The sequence below is a fragment of the Thamnophis sirtalis genome, unplaced genomic scaffold (genome assembly GCF_051295495.1).
Source record: "Thamnophis sirtalis isolate CommonGarterSnake01/CBP01778 unplaced genomic scaffold, rThaSir2_p1.2 scaffold_5, whole genome shotgun sequence".
NCBI lineage: Eukaryota > Metazoa > Chordata > Lepidosauria > Squamata > Natricidae > Thamnophis > Thamnophis sirtalis.
In genome coordinates, this window is record NW_028261385.1 from 35813309 (window position 1) to 35832525 (window position 19217).

At 39.2% G+C, this 19217-nt stretch overlaps 1 protein-coding gene across 1 annotated transcript in view; it reads right to left on the bottom strand.

Moving 5' to 3' along the window:
* The window catches only part of HEXB (hexosaminidase subunit beta), a 24940-nt gene extending 15220 nt beyond the window's left edge, over window positions 1-9720 (bottom strand). The window contains exons 1-5 of the mRNA XM_087715650.1: window positions 9375-9720; window positions 6452-6603; window positions 4529-4594; window positions 3135-3181; window positions 898-1008 (exon numbers count right to left, since the gene is read on the bottom strand). Coding sequence (XP_087571776.1) covers window positions 898-1008; window positions 3135-3181; window positions 4529-4594; window positions 6452-6603; window positions 9375-9643 — 645 coding nt within the window. The 5' untranslated portion in view covers window positions 9644-9720. The remainder of the gene's footprint in view (window positions 1-897; window positions 1009-3134; window positions 3182-4528; window positions 4595-6451; window positions 6604-9374) is intronic.
* Window positions 9721-19217: the final 9497 nt, after the last annotated feature.

The window sequence follows — 19217 nt, forward strand, 5'->3', positions numbered from 1 at the left end:
ACATGGGGAAGCAGAAAACAACTTCCCTTGGCCCTCCGGGGTGGGGTGGGGGAGGCCGTTTTCGCCCTCCCCAAGGTTCAGGAAACCCTCCGAAGACTGGGGAGGGCAAAAAACAGGCCCAACTGGTCAACCGGAAGTTCAGAAATGAACTTCTGGCTGGGGTGTTGGGCCTGTTTTTTGCCCTGTGTAGGATCCGAAGGCTTTCCTGAAGCCTGGGGAGGGGAAAAACAGCCTCTCCTGGCCCTCCAGAAGGTTGAAAAACAGCTGGCCAGCGGACACATGCACGCTGGAGTTGAGGGCTGCCACGCTGGCAAATATGGTTCCGCGTGCCACCTTTGCATGCCATCATGACTCCAAGTAGTTCCCCCAAGACCTGGGGAAGACCTCAGAAACTTTCTCAGAAGACTTTTGAAGCATTGCGGGAAAGGGGCAGACTATTTGGAACGATGTGCCCGATTTGAAAAATTGAGAATGAGTTCACAAACCATAAGTTCACGAGGGCTGCCATGTGCCTAAATCTTGATCACATTATTCTAGGGGTCCTGCAAAAGCTGTAACTTCATTCAGTGCTGTGGTAACTTTGAATAGTCACTGAACACATGGTCATAAATTGAAGATTACAAGTACTTAAGTTTTTCTAAAATGATAAGCCGCAGTGAATGCCCTCTGGGAAGGTAGGAAAGATATAACTTGAATAAGGAATAACAACAATAAATACTATAATGGAAGTCTTAAGTCAAAGCTCACCCACAACATGCAGAGATTGATACACCTATCTTATTCATTTATAGTCATTCATTTTAAATGTCTCCTAGAATCCTCTCAACCTGTAGTTGTAGATGGCAACTAGAAGCTTCATATACCAAGATAACTCAGCATATAATCTGGATCACTTACCAAATTAGTTAGAATAACTTTCAGTGGCAGGAAATGTCGTGATGTATCCAGCAAGATTCCTCGATATGCAAATCTTGGAAAGTCACTTATGATAGACTCATTAACAAAATACTGTTGAAACAAACAAAAGAGCCATATGCATGCGTGGAGTGTGGCAGATAATCAGATTTGACTTTTGCGTTAAGATACATTTATTCAGGTGTTAAACTTCATTTTCTAGCATATAAAAGTTATCAAATATCTTGCAATGCATTTAGCCTTAGATTTGAAAAATTATGTATTTGTATAAAAAATTACTACTATTCCTTCTGTTTGGAAAGGGTATATTTTATTACCTGCAAACAAAATATTAATGCATATGTTATAATCAAATATAAATACTGCTTAGTGTAAACGTCAATAAAATATTGACATACGGTTCCAAAGATTATAAGCAAATACATAATTTGTAATTATACCTTCTGCTTATTTTTGACTCTATCTGCCTTCCTCCAGCTATTATCCAGATTTTTTTTGGATAGCAGCTCCCATCATAACCAAGCTGATATGGTCACAGCCTATGAAATGGTGAGAGTTGTCCCAACAACCAGCCAAATAAAGGACTCCCAGTTTAGTCCTGCTAAAATATAATTAATAAACAATAGACCAGAGAATATTGGAAACAAGGTTGAAATGATATATTATAGATAGGTAGGCAGATAGATAGATAAAGTTATTAGAATTTCAGCAGAAAAATTACAATGCATTCAGAAAGTATTCAGATCCCCTTCACTTTTGTCAATTTTGTTATGCTGCAGCCTAATACTACAGTTGTTAAAATCATTTTTTCTCATTAATCTACACTGAATACCCCATCATGACAAAGTGAAAACAAAATTTTAGACTGAAAATGGCTGTCCACTGACGGTTACCATCCAACTGGATTGAGCTTGAGAAGATTTGCAAGGGAGAATGGCAGAAAATTCCTCAATCCAAGTGTGCAAAACTTGTCACACCACTCAAGGCTTAATTGCTGCCAAAGGTGCTTCAACAAAATATTGATTGAAGGGTCTGAATACTTACGACAACGTGATATTTCAGTTTTTTTCTTTTTAATAAATTTACAGAGATTTCGTACATTCTGTTTTCATTTTGTTGTTTTTTCGTTTTCATTTTGTCATTATGGGGTACTGAATGTAGATTAATGAGAAAAAAATGAATTTAGCAATAGCAATAGCAATAGCAGTTAGACTTATATACCACTTCATAGGGCTTTCAGCCCTCTCTAAGTGGTTTACAGAGTCAGCATATTGCCCCCACAGTCTGGATCCTCATTTCACCCACCTCGGAAGGATGGAAGGCTGAGTCAACCTTGAGCCGGTGAGATTTGAACCGCTGAACTGCAGATAACAGTCAGCTGAAGTGGCCTGCAGTACTGCACCCTAACCACTGCGCCACCTCGGCTCTTATACTCTTAATTTCAACAACTGTAGAATCAGGTTGCAGCATAACAAAATTGACAAAAGTGAAGGGGGGTCTGAATACTTTCTGAATACTTCAGTATTCTGCAGTATTACTTTATTGTATTAAAATATCATTCTCAATAAATAAATGTATGTTAATATTACCGCCCAAAGTAACCTCAAATCACATCACAGGGGTATCAAACTGGTGGCCTGCGGGCCGGATGTGTCACATACAGGCCACACCCACCGCAGCTTCGCGAAGGGAAAAAATGTCACAATATGTCTAGAGGTGGGCTGCTGCCGGTTCGGACTGATTCAGGCGACCACCGGCTGAGTCTGCCCACCCGCCCTAGCGCTAGCCTGTCCTATTTATCTCACTCTTTGGCTTTGTTCCCCACCCATGAAGCCCAGCTGATTGCCGCACCTCACTGGCTCTACTCACCACGGCTGCCTGAGAAGATATGTTGTGTGTTTGAAGCCGTGCGAAAGTGAGGAATACATGCGAGCGAAGCGAGAGAGAAAGAGTGCACACTCACATTTCCAGCGAACCAGTTGTTAATGTATGTTCAGCCCACCTCTGAATACGTCATGTGACGGCAACATGACTCAGTGAGTTTGACACCCGTGACAAACAGCAACATCTGGAAGTGCTAAATGTATGTTCAGCCCACCCCTGAATACGTCATGTGACCGCAACACGACGCAGTGAGTTTGACACCCGTTACAAACAGCAACACCTGGAAGTGCTAAAGCCAAACCTGAAGAAAATAATGTACCATCTGGGATACTCACAGTTCCACAATCATCTTCATATAATAACTGGCTGAAAGTTTCCAGACCTGGAAAGAGAGATAGATAGATAGAACTTTATTCCTGAACCCGCAAGAAATATTGTTTTGAAGCCAGAATCACTTAGCTATTCCAAAGAGGTTTAAGTAAACAATGGGTCTTCTTCCTAAATTTATAAACTTTCTTTTAAAGAGGGAAAGTGGATAGACATAGACTTGAAATGGGACTTATTTGTGGCACAACCTGCATCGTATATGCAGAAAGTATGAGCTCTTCTTTTGAAAAGGTTGAGAAATGAAAGATGAAGAAGCACACATCACTTATATTTCCTGTCTCATCTTTTCCTCTGAATATTTGCAGCAACAGCAAAGCCAACCACTAGTAAATACTGGTTGGGCTATTAATGTTTTGCAACCTAATTTACATTTATATATTTCCAATTGATTATAGTATAATATGGACCCCATCATAGACAGGTTACAACTGTCTACACTCAGCTTTTAACATGACCCATATTAAAACAATTAGCTTACTGTTTGGGAGAAAAGTCAATATAATAAAAGTTTTAACATAATATAAGAGTTGGGATTATATGCAAATCTGGAATTTGGGTCACCTAATAAAGCTAATTTACAAAGATTTAGGAAAAATAAATAAGAGGGTTTTTTTTATGCAATTCATAATTTGCAAATGTAAGGACCTGCCCCAGTTGGTCTCTCAGGAAAGCAAAGTTCTTGAATCCATTGAATTGAATCAAAAGAACTTTTACTGAAAGAATGTGGTTGCAATAAAGTCAGATGGTATCTGAAAACACCCATGCAAAGCACAAAGCAATTCTTTCATGTCCCCAAACCCACACCCACCCCCCATACCGGTTCATCGGCAGCCAATGTGATGCCGCAAGGTTGTTTTGAGAACACAGTTCAACTCTAAGGGCATGACGGCCTTGGAACCAGGGAGGGAGTCTGTTCCATTTCTGAAGGCAATGCCCATCTTAATTCCCAAGCAATTACAGCAAAAGCAAAAGCATGCGAAAAATGCTAGCAAGCCATTCTCCTCCCACCTTTCCAACAGAATGCCAAGACATGATAATGGACCTGACAGCAATATCCATTGCCACAGATTGTCGACACTGTCAATAGATGGTTTTCAAAACAGAGTAGACGTTTGAAAGGACATAGGTTTATATCAGTATTAACCACAATTGCTAAAAAGAATCTCTATGCAGAAAAATGATTTTTTTTCCAAGTGATGCTTGGAACATTCTAAAGTTCATTGTGATAATTAATTATTAGGACACTTCATTGAATATTATTACAATAATAAATAATTATCACAATGATAAGAGCATGCTGGGTGAGTAGGAAATTTCCATCCTCTGTTATTTTGAGACTCACCTCTTAATATTCCCCAAACTTTGTCTGCTTTTAACACAGATGTGGGCTTTGATACTTGGAGATGATCTTAAAAGGGAAAAAAATATTTAGCATGGAATTATTATTCAGTAAAACAAACCATGAAACAACCACTTAGAAAATTAGCACACTGAGTGCTTATATGTGCAAACCAAATGTGGAAGCAGGTGCTCTATGGGTCTAATGAAAGGAAACTAAGCCCATTTAGAGCAAATCACTTTCCCACTACAAGCAGCCTCTAAGGAATAAACATTTCTTGACATCAGGTCTCATATTACTTGTGATTTCCCAAACCGAATGAAGTTGCTCAGGAAACAGGTTTGTGTACCTGATTCACACCTCATCTGCTTTTGCAATGGAACAAGATAAACCAGCAAATATTTCTAAGAAGCTCACAGTACTGCATATGGCTACAACATATTTTTTTCTCCATGGATGTGATCAATAGGTGTTGTCGTACTCTAATGCCTTTCATATGCACTAAGGTTTCTAACGAAGGTGCAAAGACAAAGCACAAATGGAAATGTGTGAGGTATTTCCCTATCTATGTCCGTTTGCGGATACATTGCTCTGAAAAGGAAATGAAATTTCATCCACCTTAGAAAATGTTCAAGGTCTTTCATTCAGACACCCACATCTCTGAATATATTAGGGGAAAAATAATGTTAACAGGATCACAATCAAGCTGCATTCCTTCTACTGAAATTAAGAATCTTTATAAATTCAATATTATGTCATCCTCACTTCACAAAGAAACTTTTATTAAAAATAAAGACTTTAACGAGATGAGAAAAAAATCCAAAATCAGTGCATTGACTCCTGAGCATGTGGAATCCTAAACAATTACATGGGGAAGGAGATGGAAAAAGTTTCAGAATGAGGAATTGAATCGTGTATCTTTGAGAAGGAATTATCTGATAGAATATTACATTTTATTGTCAATCCCATTTGTGTTGATCAAATATTTCAATTATCAAAATATATACATCTAGTTTGCACAGTGAATTATTTGACTGGGTAAATAACATTCATCTCCATCTATCTTTATAATTCGATAAGCTATGAGTAATGGATTGTGAATATAACTTTGTAAATCAGCAGGAAGGCCATAGCCTTCAGGTCACAAGTGAGACAAAAGATATATCAAGCTAGAAGGAATGGGGATGTGGGAAATGTCTCAGAAGAAATCCTCCCTAGTTCTCTGGAAAGTAAAGGCAGGGGAGGGCAGAAGTGCTTTCAGATATGCAAGATTCTATTACTCAACCTAGTGAAGCTCATGATTTTGGTTTCTTATCCGAACTACCATAAAGGGCTGATACTATATAACTATATCATAAATACATATATTAGTCACAATGAGTCTTATTAAAGAAATTTTGACTTACAATATCACAATATTTTATTCAATTACTCACCAGATAAAATTTTAGATAAGAAGGTGGTTATTACAGATGATTAAAATAGCGTCCAATACAGTGGTAGGATTCAATTTTTTTTACTACTGGTTCTGTGGGGCATGGCTTGGTGGGCGTGGTGTGGCTTGGTGGGCGTGGCTTGATGGGCATGGCAGGGAAGGATACTGTAAAATCTCCATTTCCACCCCACTCCAGGGGAAGGATACAGTAAAATTTCCATTCCCTCCCCACTCCAGGGGAAGGTTACTGCAAAATCCCCATTTCCTTCCAATCAGCTGGGACTTGGGAGACAGAGAAACAGATGGGGCGGGGCCAGTCAGAGGTGCTATTTACTGGTTCTCTGAACTACTCAGAATTTTCACTACTAATTCTCCAGAACTGTTCAGAACCTGATGAATAGCACCTCTGGTCCAATAACATACCCATAAGAAAATAAGGAAGACAGAAGACAGGCACAATTCTATACAGATTTATATTGTCAGATACTCACAGGATTCATCTGATGTAATACTAGGGAATTTATCACATTCGGAATCCTTTGAAGTGATAATCACCTGAAGCAAGGACAATTCTGTTTCACATAGGGATTTTTTCTCATCTTGATTTTGCCATTTGGAATAGCCAAACATATATTCATAATATCTGGAAGTAAATTCAATGGCATAGAAAAATGTTATTCAAAGTTTGCTTTCTAGCAAGATAGTCACAAACTGGAGAAACCCAAATCTAATAATTCAAAAAGAGACAAGCTATTGTTTATTTTTTCATAATAGAGAGACTATATATAGTGTTAATACTTTGTGTTATTTTAACGAGTTTTCAAATTATTTCTGGTCAGAAATAATTTCTTTGAACCTTGATCCCCACAGCAAGATTTGAATCAACAATGGTTTCATTCCGTTGAACCATGGCTTGTTCTAACTATAATGGTTGAGTTCAAACATTGAAATAAACTGAAAGTCAACAAGATAAGAAATAGCTTAGCATATCTGTATAACTTCCAATTACTGAAACAGAACTTTTAAATCGATCTTAATATTCTTTGTTAAACATTGGGTTTTGAAATTCAGAATTTTTTTTTTATTATTTTTAAGATCCTCTCTCAACACCTACCCACAATTTTCAGCCAACATAGAAACTAGTTGCAGCAACAGCCTTTGGATGGATAATGTCATAACACTGCTGCACAAATGATGTGAATTCAGTAATCTGGTTACCTTGTGACGTTATTACTTCATTTGTGTGATTATTTATTTTTAAAATTTACATGCCGCTTGCAGTGATTCTGAGCAATTATTGCGTTTAAGATGCTACTTGTTTTCAGCTGCAGAAACTTTATGTTGACAATGGTATATTCTGAAGGTACCAACTTGGGAAAAATTGTTCTAAATTGAAAGGCAGTTGTCTCTGAGATCACTTCAGTGTAATTACCTCACCTATAATGGAAAGGAACATTAACCATGCATTTCCTGCTGTCTGTTGCTTCACTGAAGTATGCTCAGAATCTCCACCATCAACACTTAAAATGTATCTGTAAAAATGCATATTTTTCTACACTTGGATTCTAGATATTATGCAATAGTCAGTGCATCCTTTTATTGGTAACAGACCTACGACTATTCCAAGTTAGTTTAAGTATCAGACAGACAAGAATCACGCGCTTTCAAAAATAATGAGAACACAGGCTTCCAGTGTGAGTCTTGGCTGACTAAATAATGAACAAAGATGACAGGTGGCAGAATAAAAGGCCAGTTAGTAAACAAGCTCTTCACATTTTTTCAGAGAGGGAGAGATTGGGAGATCTTCAATGAGTTCTGATAGGCAGCTCATTGTGAGAAGACTCTAAAACACTTGTCTCCTATGGGTTTGAGACAGTGGTGAAATTCATTTTTTTTACCTCCGGTTCTGTGTGTGTGGCTCGGTAGGTGTGACAGGGGAAGGTATACTGCAAAATCTCCATTCCCTCACCACTCCAGGAGAAAGATACTGCAAAATCCCCATTCTCACCTCACTCTGGAGCCAGCCAGAGGTGATATTTGTTAGTTCTTCGAACTACTCAAAATTTCCACTACTGGTTCTCCAGAACCTGTCAGAACCTGATGAATTTCACCCCTGGTTTAGAGCTAAGAGTCAAGGAGAGTAAAATGTATTTTCTAATTGCCTTTATATATAGTCAATATAGGCACAGAGTTAAAATTTTTTTAACATTTTCTAATGGTGGTGTGCCTCGTGATTTTTTTTCATGAAAAAAGTGTGCCTTTGCACAAAAAGGTTGAAAAACACTGTTCTAGTCCAACCCCCTGCTTAGGCAGGAAACCCTACACCACTTCAGACAAATGGTTATCCAACATCTTCTTAAAGACTTCCAGTGTTGGGCCATTTACAACCTCTGGAGGCAAGTTGTTCCACTGATTAATTGTTCTAACTGTCAGGAAATTTCTCCTTAGTTCTAGATTGTTCCTCTCCTTGATTACCACACATTGCTTCTTGTCCTGTCCTCAAGTGCTTTGGAGAATAGCTTGACTCCCTCTTTTTTGGGGCAGCCCCTGGGATATTGGAACACTGTTATCATGTCTAAGAAAAGAATCTGGATCTTGATGCCTTGCAGACAGAAGCTTTTCAGCAACCAATGTAATCAGAAGGGAAGCTTAACAGTCATTCAGTCCATGCCTCTCCAAAGGGCATGCACCTGTACCCCTTTAGATGCTCCAGTAGTGGTGAATATATGTAACTCAGAGTTGAACTGCTGGTTTCCTGGGAGCTTCTGATTTCTGATTTTTATTTCAGACATTTTGTTTCATGGTTAGAGTAACATCAGTGCATCACTCTGATGTTACCCAATCTGGCAACGAAACATCAGCGGGAAAACAATCAAGTTCAGAGAACACCCATAATTCAACTCCTTAGGTATTTCCGTACTTCAGCTCCTAGCAACCACAGCCAGACTAGATCTGTGGTAAGAGATGCTGGGAACCGTAGTTCGATAACGTCGGGCGATATACAGCCGCTCTACCCCGTCCAACTATACAGATCCCATAAAAGAGGGCAGGAAGGATGCAATTGCAGCATTTCATGCGATGGCTTAAGCAGAAGAGGGAAAACTCTCCTGCTTAAGAGGGAAAACTCCCCAGCTCAAGATAGCTTCTTTCGCTTAAAGCAGGGCTGTCCAAACGTGAGGACTTTTAAGACTTGTGGACTTCAACTTCCAAATTCTGGAAGTTGAAGTCCACAAGTATTAAAGTTCTCAAGTTTGGACACCCCTAAGGCTTCATTGGGAGAAAAATTCTCTAGCGGATCTGCAAGAACCATCCCGGAGTTCTTCCCTCTATGCCAGGGTTACCATGCTGATCCCCCTCCCTCACCTTTTGCTTTCCCCGCTCCTGTTATTCCCCAAAGAGAACGGAGAGACTCACCTGCGGAAAGCGTCCTGCAACAGGGAGCAGTTCGGACCCGCGGAGGATCCCGGGCCGTGGACGATCTGGAACTGATCGGGCGCCAGCCGGAACCTCGTCGGGGAGACGCGGAGGGACTGGGGCAGCGGCCAAAGCGAGCCGTATGGCGTCTCGGGGCTCAAGGACAGCAGCTCCTGAGGCCCAGGCGCCCACCTTGGGTACCGAGACGAGGCCGCCAGGGCCCCCGAAACGGCCAGGAACAATCCAAGCAGCTCCATGCTCCCCATCATCACCCGCCGGTTAACTCGGCAGCCGAGACCGACAACCGCACCCTCCGCGTCGCGGTCCCTGGCCTCTCAAGAGGAAGGTCCTCCCCGGCAGCTCCCAGCCCCTCCTTCTTCAGCTCTCCCGGGATGAGGGGAAAGCTGCTGCTCCCGCCCGCGAAACGCCCCTCCAGGGAAAACGCCGAGCTGCTGCTGCTGCTGCTGCCCATTGGACGGAAGCACCCGCCTGAATCTGGCCGCCGCAGAAGCGGAGAGTCCGTCTGCTTCGTCCCTTCCGAGGTGTCCCGCGTTGTCCGCTTTCCCGCGTTCAGGCCAAGCATCCGAGAAGAGCCGCGGTAAAACACCGCTTGCCCTCTCCTTTGGCCGTTGCTCTGAGTTGCTCCCTTTCTCTTCGTTCTTTGCGACCTTTGGAGACGGGACGGTCAAATGCAATGCAAGAAAAATAGCCGCGGGGGGGGACGACCCAAATAGGGTAGAATCTTCAGTGATCCGGTTTTTGGAAACCAATCCATATTTCTTCACTGCAATTGTTTTTTTTTTTAAAAAATATTATACATTTTCCTTTATAATACATGGCATTTCCAGTTTTGCAAAAAAAGTGTACTGGCTAAATCAAGTCCTTTTTAAAATATACATAGTATTATACATCTTGATATGCATCCCCATGTATATTCCTAAGAGGTCTATAAGGATTGTGCATAAGCGTACCAGCACGCCTACCATCCCTGTCCTAATAATCGTATTCATTTCATGTAGACATAATCATGTTTATACTTATATCTGTTATCTAATTCATGCTTGATGAAATAAATAAAATTAAAATAAATAAAAATAAATTATCACCATTGTTTTCATAGTCATACAGTATAGTCTCTTTTACTTACATAATGTTGTACGTAGTTATGACCATTATTTTCATAGTTGTACCATAACGCTCCATATATCACTATATGTTTTAATCTATAGTCATATACAGTCCAATAGTAAAATTACTTACAGTATAAGTAGATATAGTTCATACCTTTTTAAAATGAAAATTATCAGTACTTTTGATCAGTGACGTCATCAAAGTAAACAAACCCACGTGCTGATTACGTCACCAGATCATGCCCCCTAAGCGGAAGTGATGTGCACAGCCCCCACCCTCCGGATGTGACGTGCATACCCCTCCTCCCCGGCTGGGGTGTGCATAATTGACCCCACGTGGTGCAGGTTTCACAAGATCATAACCCTAGCCGGATATGTGTAATGGCCTAAGCCCATAATGATGAGTAGCCCTAACAGATAAGTTGTTGTGCAATATCCTAACCCTATTTTTCAGATAGGATTGAAACTTACCCCATCAAGAAAGATGCCAAGACTCTGTGTACATGATTAGTTTAACCCTAGATTAATTCTATGGACATTCAAGGGTGGTGGGAGTGGGGTTGTGAAATAAAAAAATGTTTTTTATTTGTAATCAATCTCCTAAGGGCTGCATTTTAACCCACTTTTTTCCCTAGAAGGAATTTATTTCTAAGCAATGTTGGTTTTAATTTTTGTTGAGACATGGGGTCTGCATTTAACCATTTTTTCTCTAAAAGGTATGGGCTGCATTTAAACCCACTTTTTTCCCTAGAAGGAATTTATTTCTAGGCAATGTTGGTTTTAATTTTTGTTGAGACATGGGGTCTGCATTTTTTCTCTAAAAGGTATTTACTTCTAGGTAGATTGAAGCCCGCCAACAGGAAAAGACAAGGAATATTAACAGGAATTAAAATGTTCACAATAGACAACCCTGCCAGGTTGCATGCAGTGGATAAGCCTGTTCATTCATGCCTGGGATATGCCCTGACATGCCTTACTCGCCCACCCACCCCACTCCTCTGGTGCAAGAGACATGGGTGGGACATGCCCGGACATGTCTTACCCGCCCCACCCCACCCTTCCCCTGTGATTCTGCGCATGCGCAAGGTGTACTTGTCATTACAAGAGCTGGTTAGTTTGCCTTAATTTCAGCAGTCTCTTGAAGATGGCAACCTCTGATTCCAAAGATGTTTTTAAAACGACAGCAAAAGCCAGCATCGAATGCTCTGACACAAGACCCCTGCCACCAGAATGCAACAAACCCTATATGGCAACCTCAGAAGGGGATTTGTTTGATATAAATTTGATCCCCAAACCTCCCAAGCATGGGCGTAGAATAAGAAAAAGACCTGGCTTCATTGAAGAGAATATAAAGCTTTGTTATTGTAGACTCTGCAAAATATCAAATGGTAAGTCAATATAAAAATTAAGAAAACAGTATTTTGATTAGTTGAAACACCCCAATCTAATTCTACCTTATTTCCTGTTTTAGAAACGGTGGAGCCTCAAAATGTCAGCATGCCGCAAGTTCTGAAAGTGTGTGTTATTAAAATAATACATCATTGTTTAATGGGATGTTTAAAATCAGAAGATGATGTAGATGGAAACAGTGAAACAGAACTTATTAACAGCTTATGTATTCGGCTTTCTATGCCGCATGTTCTCTGGGTCATCATCAGTATTACTGACAAAGTGAATAAATTATATTTCACCCGGGATACATTTGACGATCTCAAGACATTCATACAGTGTATCGAGAAGAGCCATAAACCACCAATATAATTATGTCCCTCGGGAGCTGTCGCTGTTCCGCTACCAACGAATTCTGGCGATAGATTTTCCGAATCTGCCAATCAAAGTTAAGTCCCGGGCTTCCCACCGCATGGCTGAGGGCTTCAACAGAGGTCTGTTTCAGATTCTCTCGCTCCTTTTCGCGGAATCCTCTGACTCTTATTGCGAATGCCTTCTTATTAAAGTTTATCATAACGAGCTGTTCTTGAGTGTCTCTAATTTTTTGTTGTAATATTTGAATATTAGTAGTCAAATTAGAATTAGCCTCCTCCAAGCTTTCCAATTTATTGTCTATTTCAGCGGTGTAATCTGACAGGGCAGACACGGCTGCAAACGTATTCGCCTTCATTTGGTCAATTTTAGACTTTAAATCACCATATAGCTCCAATACAAATTCCTTAATTTCTTGTTTAAAATCATTAAACATTTGAAAAAAAAATTCCTGTGTTAAGAATTCTCCAGTAGAGGGCGTAGGAGACAAGGGCTGCGATTCCAGTGTAAATTCTTTAAGTTCATTCATAGATTCTTTAGGCACATTTGTAGAGAGAAGCTTCGATTTTGACCTGGGTGCCATTATAAGTAAACAAATAAACAGCGCTTTCGCTCCCCTCTGTTTCCAAAAAAACAAAAAAAAATTATTTTGTTAAGGAGCGGTCTGCAGGAAGGTAAAACCGGCTACGTACATCCCCTATCAGTCACCAACGGAGAGAAATCGCCATTTTGAAGTCCGTTTAAACAAAGAAGCCTCTAAGACAAATGGTGCTGGTATTTAAGATAGTAATAAAAGCATAAATCTCACAGGAGTGGGACCCGCCCGTATTAATCCTAGCTTCAAACAACTTTGCTTTGTCCTGGGGGAGGGGATCGCCTGTCTAGGGCTGCAAAAAAAAAGGCAGCTGCGAAGAACTGGCTGGAGATAAAAGCTCCGCTCACGCTGGATCTAATCTCTGTCCACAGCCAGAAAAAAAGAGAAAGGCTGTGAATTACGAATAGACCCTAGCACACAGAGCTACTCCCTGCCCCTTTATAGCCAAAAAGGGGTGATATCTATGATCTTATTTAGATATACAGACCAGATCTCTGAGAGGAGCTCGGTTGAGCCCTCCTCGGCAACAGACTCCGCCCCCCGGAAGTCAATAAATAAATAATATTACAAATTACTGTAATTAGTGAAGATTGCCTGTATTCCATCAGAACCTTAATTGCCCAGGTACACTATGTGCACAATTATTAGGCAAGTGAGTATTTTGACCATATTATCATTTTATGCCTCCTCTCCAAGTTTTATACACTTGAATGCTTAATGGATATAAGCATATCGGATGATGTGTATTTTTGTAATGAGGGAAGGTGTGGCCTAAGGAGATCAACACTCTATATCAGGGTGTGCATGATTATTAGACAGCTTCTTTTCCTCAGGCAAAATGGGTCAAAAAAGAGATTTAACTGATTCTGAAAAGTCAAAAATTGTAAAAAAATCTTTCAGAGGGATATGACACTCTTGAAATTGCTAAGATATTGGGATGTGATCACTGAACCATCAAATATTTTTTTGCAAATAGGCAACAGGGTCATAAAAAATGTGTTGAGAAAAAAAGACACACATTAACTGCTGAAGATATGAGAAGAGTCAAATGTGAAGCTACCAGGAACTCATTATCCTCCAGTGCTATCATATTCCAGAACTGAAACATACCTGGAGTGCCCAAAAATTCAAGGTGTTCAGTACTCAGAGACATAGTCAAGGTTCAAGGTTGAAGGTTGAAACCCAAACACCACTGAATAAGATACATAAGTTGAAATGGCAAAACTGAGTCAAGAAATATCTGAAGACAGATTTTTCAAAGGTATTATGGACTGATGAGATAACAGTGACTCTTGACAGACAGATGGGCCCATGACTGGATCAGTAATGGCCACAAAGCTTCACTTTGACTCAGACTTCAGCAAGGTTGAGGTGGGGTACTGGTATGCACTGGTATCATTAAAGAGGAGCTAGGTGGATCTTTTCGAGTTGAAGATGAACTCAAAATCCACTCTCCAATCTACTGCCAGTTTTTAGAAGTTTCTTCAAGCAGTGGTACAGGAAAAAGTCTGCACCTTTCAAGAACACCATGATTTTTATGCAGGACAATGCTCTATTGTATGCATCGAAGTACTCTACTGCGTGGCTAGCCAGTAAAGGCCTTAAGGATGAAAGAATAATGATATGGCCCCCTTCCTCGCATGATGTAAACCCTATTGAGAATTTGTGGGTCCTTCTTAAATGGGAGATTTACGGTGAAAGAAAACAGCACACCTCTCTAAATAGGTCTGCGAGGCTGTGATTGCTGCTGCACAAACAATTGATCGACAACAGATCAAGAAACTGACAGACTCTATGAATGGAAGGTTTATGATTATTATTGAAAAGATAACATTTTGGATTGACCAACAGCACCGTAGTTCTCCAACAATAAAAATTAATTCTAAAAAATACAACTTGCCTAATAATTGTGCACACTATGTATTTGCTTAACAGTGATTTTTGTGTATTGGTAATTATTTTCTGTTGATCAAGGTTGTGCGTCATACAGTCCAGCTGCACCTATCTGGAAAACCTTGATAGAAATAAACAAATGTACAAGATTCAGGATGTCTGACAGACTGCAGCATTAGCCAAATCCGTTTGCATGTAATACTATCCTTCTGAAAAGGTTGTCCAGATGGGTGTGGGTGGAACAACTTTACAGTAAGTAATCACCTCCAGACTGATTTTGGTGGTTGCCTGCTTAACCCCATGATAGATGTTCCCCAGAATTTACCTGGAACTGCTGTGTGAGATCCTACAGATACACAGGATAAAATCTCAGTATCAATATGCTAATAACAACCAGGTGTTTTCAGTGATTCCAGGTGTGGCAATAAGATTGAGAAATCAACACCCGGATAGATGGTAATCTTTAGTCAGTTTGATACAGTTTGTAAGATGCGGCTGTTAGACATTACTGCTAAGCTCAAACTCCTATTTTTCCTAATGTGCTGTGCCACATTAATTTACCTAGGCAAAGTAGGAGAGAAAACCCAGAGCATGTCTTCAAGATCAGATTCCATGTGCACAAAGTAGAAAGTCTTGACAAGATTGTGTTCTGGGTTTTTTTTTTGAACAGCCAGTTTGTCTATCCAGAGTGGGAAAAATGTGAATACCATTAACTCTAACTGCACTGAAAAGATTGGGACCTAAGCACATAATGAATTTAATTTCTATTGAGTCCTTTTTAGCAGTCATGTGCATCATTGTGATTTATGGATGTTTAGTTCAATAAGAGCCTGAACACAAAATTATTTTACATTGACACATTTCTCAAAGCAGAAGTAGGATTTAGGATTATAGGTGATGCCTTTTAAGAAGTAAGACTTTTAAAATTACTTAATTATTTCTGCGGTGGCTCAGTGGCTAAAATGCTGAACTTGTCGATCAGAAAGGTTGGCAGTTCAGCGGTTCGAATCCCTAGCACCATGTAACGGATTGAGCTCCCATTACTTGTCCCAACTTCTGCCAACCTAGCAGTTTTAAAGCATGTAAAAATGGAAGTAGAAAAAAATAGGAACCACCTTTGGTGGGAAGCTAACAGCGTTCCATGAGCTTTTGGCATTTAGTCATGCCGGCCACATGACCACGGAAACATCTCCAGACAGCACTGGCTCTTCAGCTTTAAAATGGAGATGAGCACCGCCCCTAGAGTCGGGAACAACTAGTACATATGTGCAAGGGGAACCTTTACTTTTAATTATTTCTGCACAAAGTCCCCAGAAGGCAAAATCGTGAAATTTCGTATCACTTACTTTGGCCATGTTATGCAGGAGAATTCATTGGAGAAAGTGATTATGTTTGGAAGAGTTAGTGGTAAAAAACCCCTAGGCAACCAAAGAACATGATGGTTGGACACCATTAAAGCTGACATCAGTCAGAGCATATAAAAATGCAAAGTAGTACAAGATTAGAAAACGTGGAGAGACCTGGCCCATAGAATTGCCAAAAGTCGGACTTGATTGAATGGATAACATCATCGTCATCCTCATGCATTCATACTTTCATCATGCAGGAACATCAAACTATTTCATCTTCTGTCTTCAATTCTCTGAGTAAAGCATCCAGGACCAATTCTGCTATTATAAAAAAGTGCTATCTAAAGGGAATCTTTATACTGAAAATGATTTTCCTGACCAGCTTGAATTCCAAAACCACTGTAATTTTGGTTAAATTCTATTATTTACAGTGGATGCCTGAATTTATCCTATCAAAGTGATTTTTATTTGAAATGTTAGTATTCTGCCACAGCATTCTTTATATATATATATATATATATATATATATATATATATATATATATATATATATATATATATATATATATATATATATATATATATATATATATATATATATATATATATATATATATATATATATATATATATATATATATCCCAGTAAGGGTATGGCTAGCTGATGAGAGCTAAATAGCTTGAAATAGATCTATACTAATCTCCCTTTATTTATTTATCAGCATAAATATAACAAATGTAACAAAAAGGCAACAGTAAAAAATATTGGGTTTCTGTCTGGATGGTCTCTTGTGACGAGCCTAATGACAGAGAGTGGAAGTGTGACCTTCCTCCCATACTTGGGCATACCAGGGGTTGTGACTTTAAGTATATACCTCCCACCCTGGCTGGCTGATAAAGGAGTCGTTCTCTGTAGCTCAAATGGTTAACTCCCTGCCTGGGAGGCAATGGAGCACAGGTTCGATTCCCAAACTTGGGTATGGCTAGCTGATGAGAGCTAAATAGCTTGAAATAGATCTATACTAATCTCCCTTTATTTATTTATCAGCATAAATATAACAAATGTAACAAAAAGGCAACAGTAAAAAATATTGGGTTTCTGTCTGGATGGTCTCTTGTGACGAGCCTAATGACAGAGAGTGGAAGTGTGACCTTCCTCCCATACTTGGGCATACCAGGGGTTGTGACTTTAAGTATATACTTCCCACCCTGGCTGGCTGATAAAGGAGTCGTTCTCTGTAGCTCAAATGGTTAACTCCCTGCCTGGGAGGCAATGGAGCACAGGTTCGATTCCCAAACTTGGGTATGGCTAGCTGATGAGAGCTAAATAGCTTGAAATAGATCTATACTAGTCTCCCTTTATTTATTTATCAGCATAAATATAACAAATGTAACAAAAAAGGCAACAGTAAAAAATATTGGGTTTCTGTCTGGATGGTCTCTTGTGACGAGCCTAATGACAGAGAGTGGAAGTGTGACCTTCCTCCCATACTTGGGCATACCAGGGGTTGTGACTTTAAGTATATACCTCCCACCCTGGCTGGCTGATAAAGGAGTCGTTCTCTGTAGCTCAAATGGTTAACTCCCTGCCTGGGAGGCAATGGAGCACAGGTTCGATTCCCAAACTTGGGTATGGCTAGCTGATGAGAGCTAAATAGCTTGAAATAGATCTATACTAGTCTCCCTTTATTTATTTATCAGAATAAATATAACAAATGTAACAAAAAAGGCAACAGTAAAAAATATTGGGTTTCTGTCTGGATGGTCTCTTGTGACGAGCCTAATGACAGAGAGTGGAAGTGTGACCTTCCTCCCATACTTGGGCATACCAGGGGTTGTGACTTTAAGTATATACCTCCCACCCTGGCTGGCTGATAAAGGAGTCGTTCTCTGTAGCTCAAATGGTTAACTCCCTGCCTGGGAGGCAATGGAGCACAGGTTCGATTCCCAAACTTGGGTATGGCTAGCTGATGAGAGCTAAATAGCTTGAAATAGATCTATACTAGTCTCCCTTTATTTATTTATCAGCATAAATATAACATATATATATATATATATATATATATATATATATATATATATATATGTATGTATGTATGTATGTATGTATGTATGTATGTATGTATGTATGTATGTATGTATGTGTATATATATATATATATATATATATATATATATATATATATATATATATATATATATATGTATATATATATATATATATATATATATATATATATATATATATATATATATATATATATATATATATATATATATATATAAAGTTTCTTATTTTTTCATTTTCATAACAAATAACCATGTGTATACTATTACATAACCAACATCATATTATATTGTTAAATGTTTATATCAATTCGTCTCCGAAAAACAATTATTGGTTCTTCTGCTCTCCATGCACCATATTTGTACTCTAACCATCACTTTCTTCTCCCTCTCTCCTCCTCTTCCCTACCTCTTTTCTTCCCTCTATCATCCTTCTCTTCTCTCCTTCCCCTTCCGCTCTCCTTCCCTTTTCTTCCCTTTCCACTCCTTCTTTCTCTCTTCCTCTTCCCCCCACTCGTATCTTTCACTTCTTCCCTTACCTCTCTTCTCTACTTCACACTCTTCCTCTCATTTACATGGTGTATTTCAGCCTCTGAGCAAGCTCCATTTTATGTTGATGGTATTTATAATTCCTTTTCAATATACATATTTAATTTTAACATATATCCTCCTTTTTGAAAAATAAAAAAGTATACATATATAATAATTGTATTTTAACACCCCCCAGCCTATTTTTGGCCAAAATGTAGACCTGGTTATGATTCCCAGCTATTCTCATCATTATATTTATATAGTTATGCATCCTTACATGCCCCCAATTTGTAGTTCTGTCTTTATAATCTCAATAATTTCCCATTGTAAACATATTTCATGTTCCCTCTCCAATTTTCCATATCTTGACTTAGCTTACCCTCCTTAATTGTCTTTAAATAACAATCCTTACTGTTCAATGTTCATTACAATTCCATTAATCTACTATATAGAATAACAAGTGGTACACATCTCACTTTGTTCATGATCTTAGAAGTTCTCTGTGTCCATATTTCAT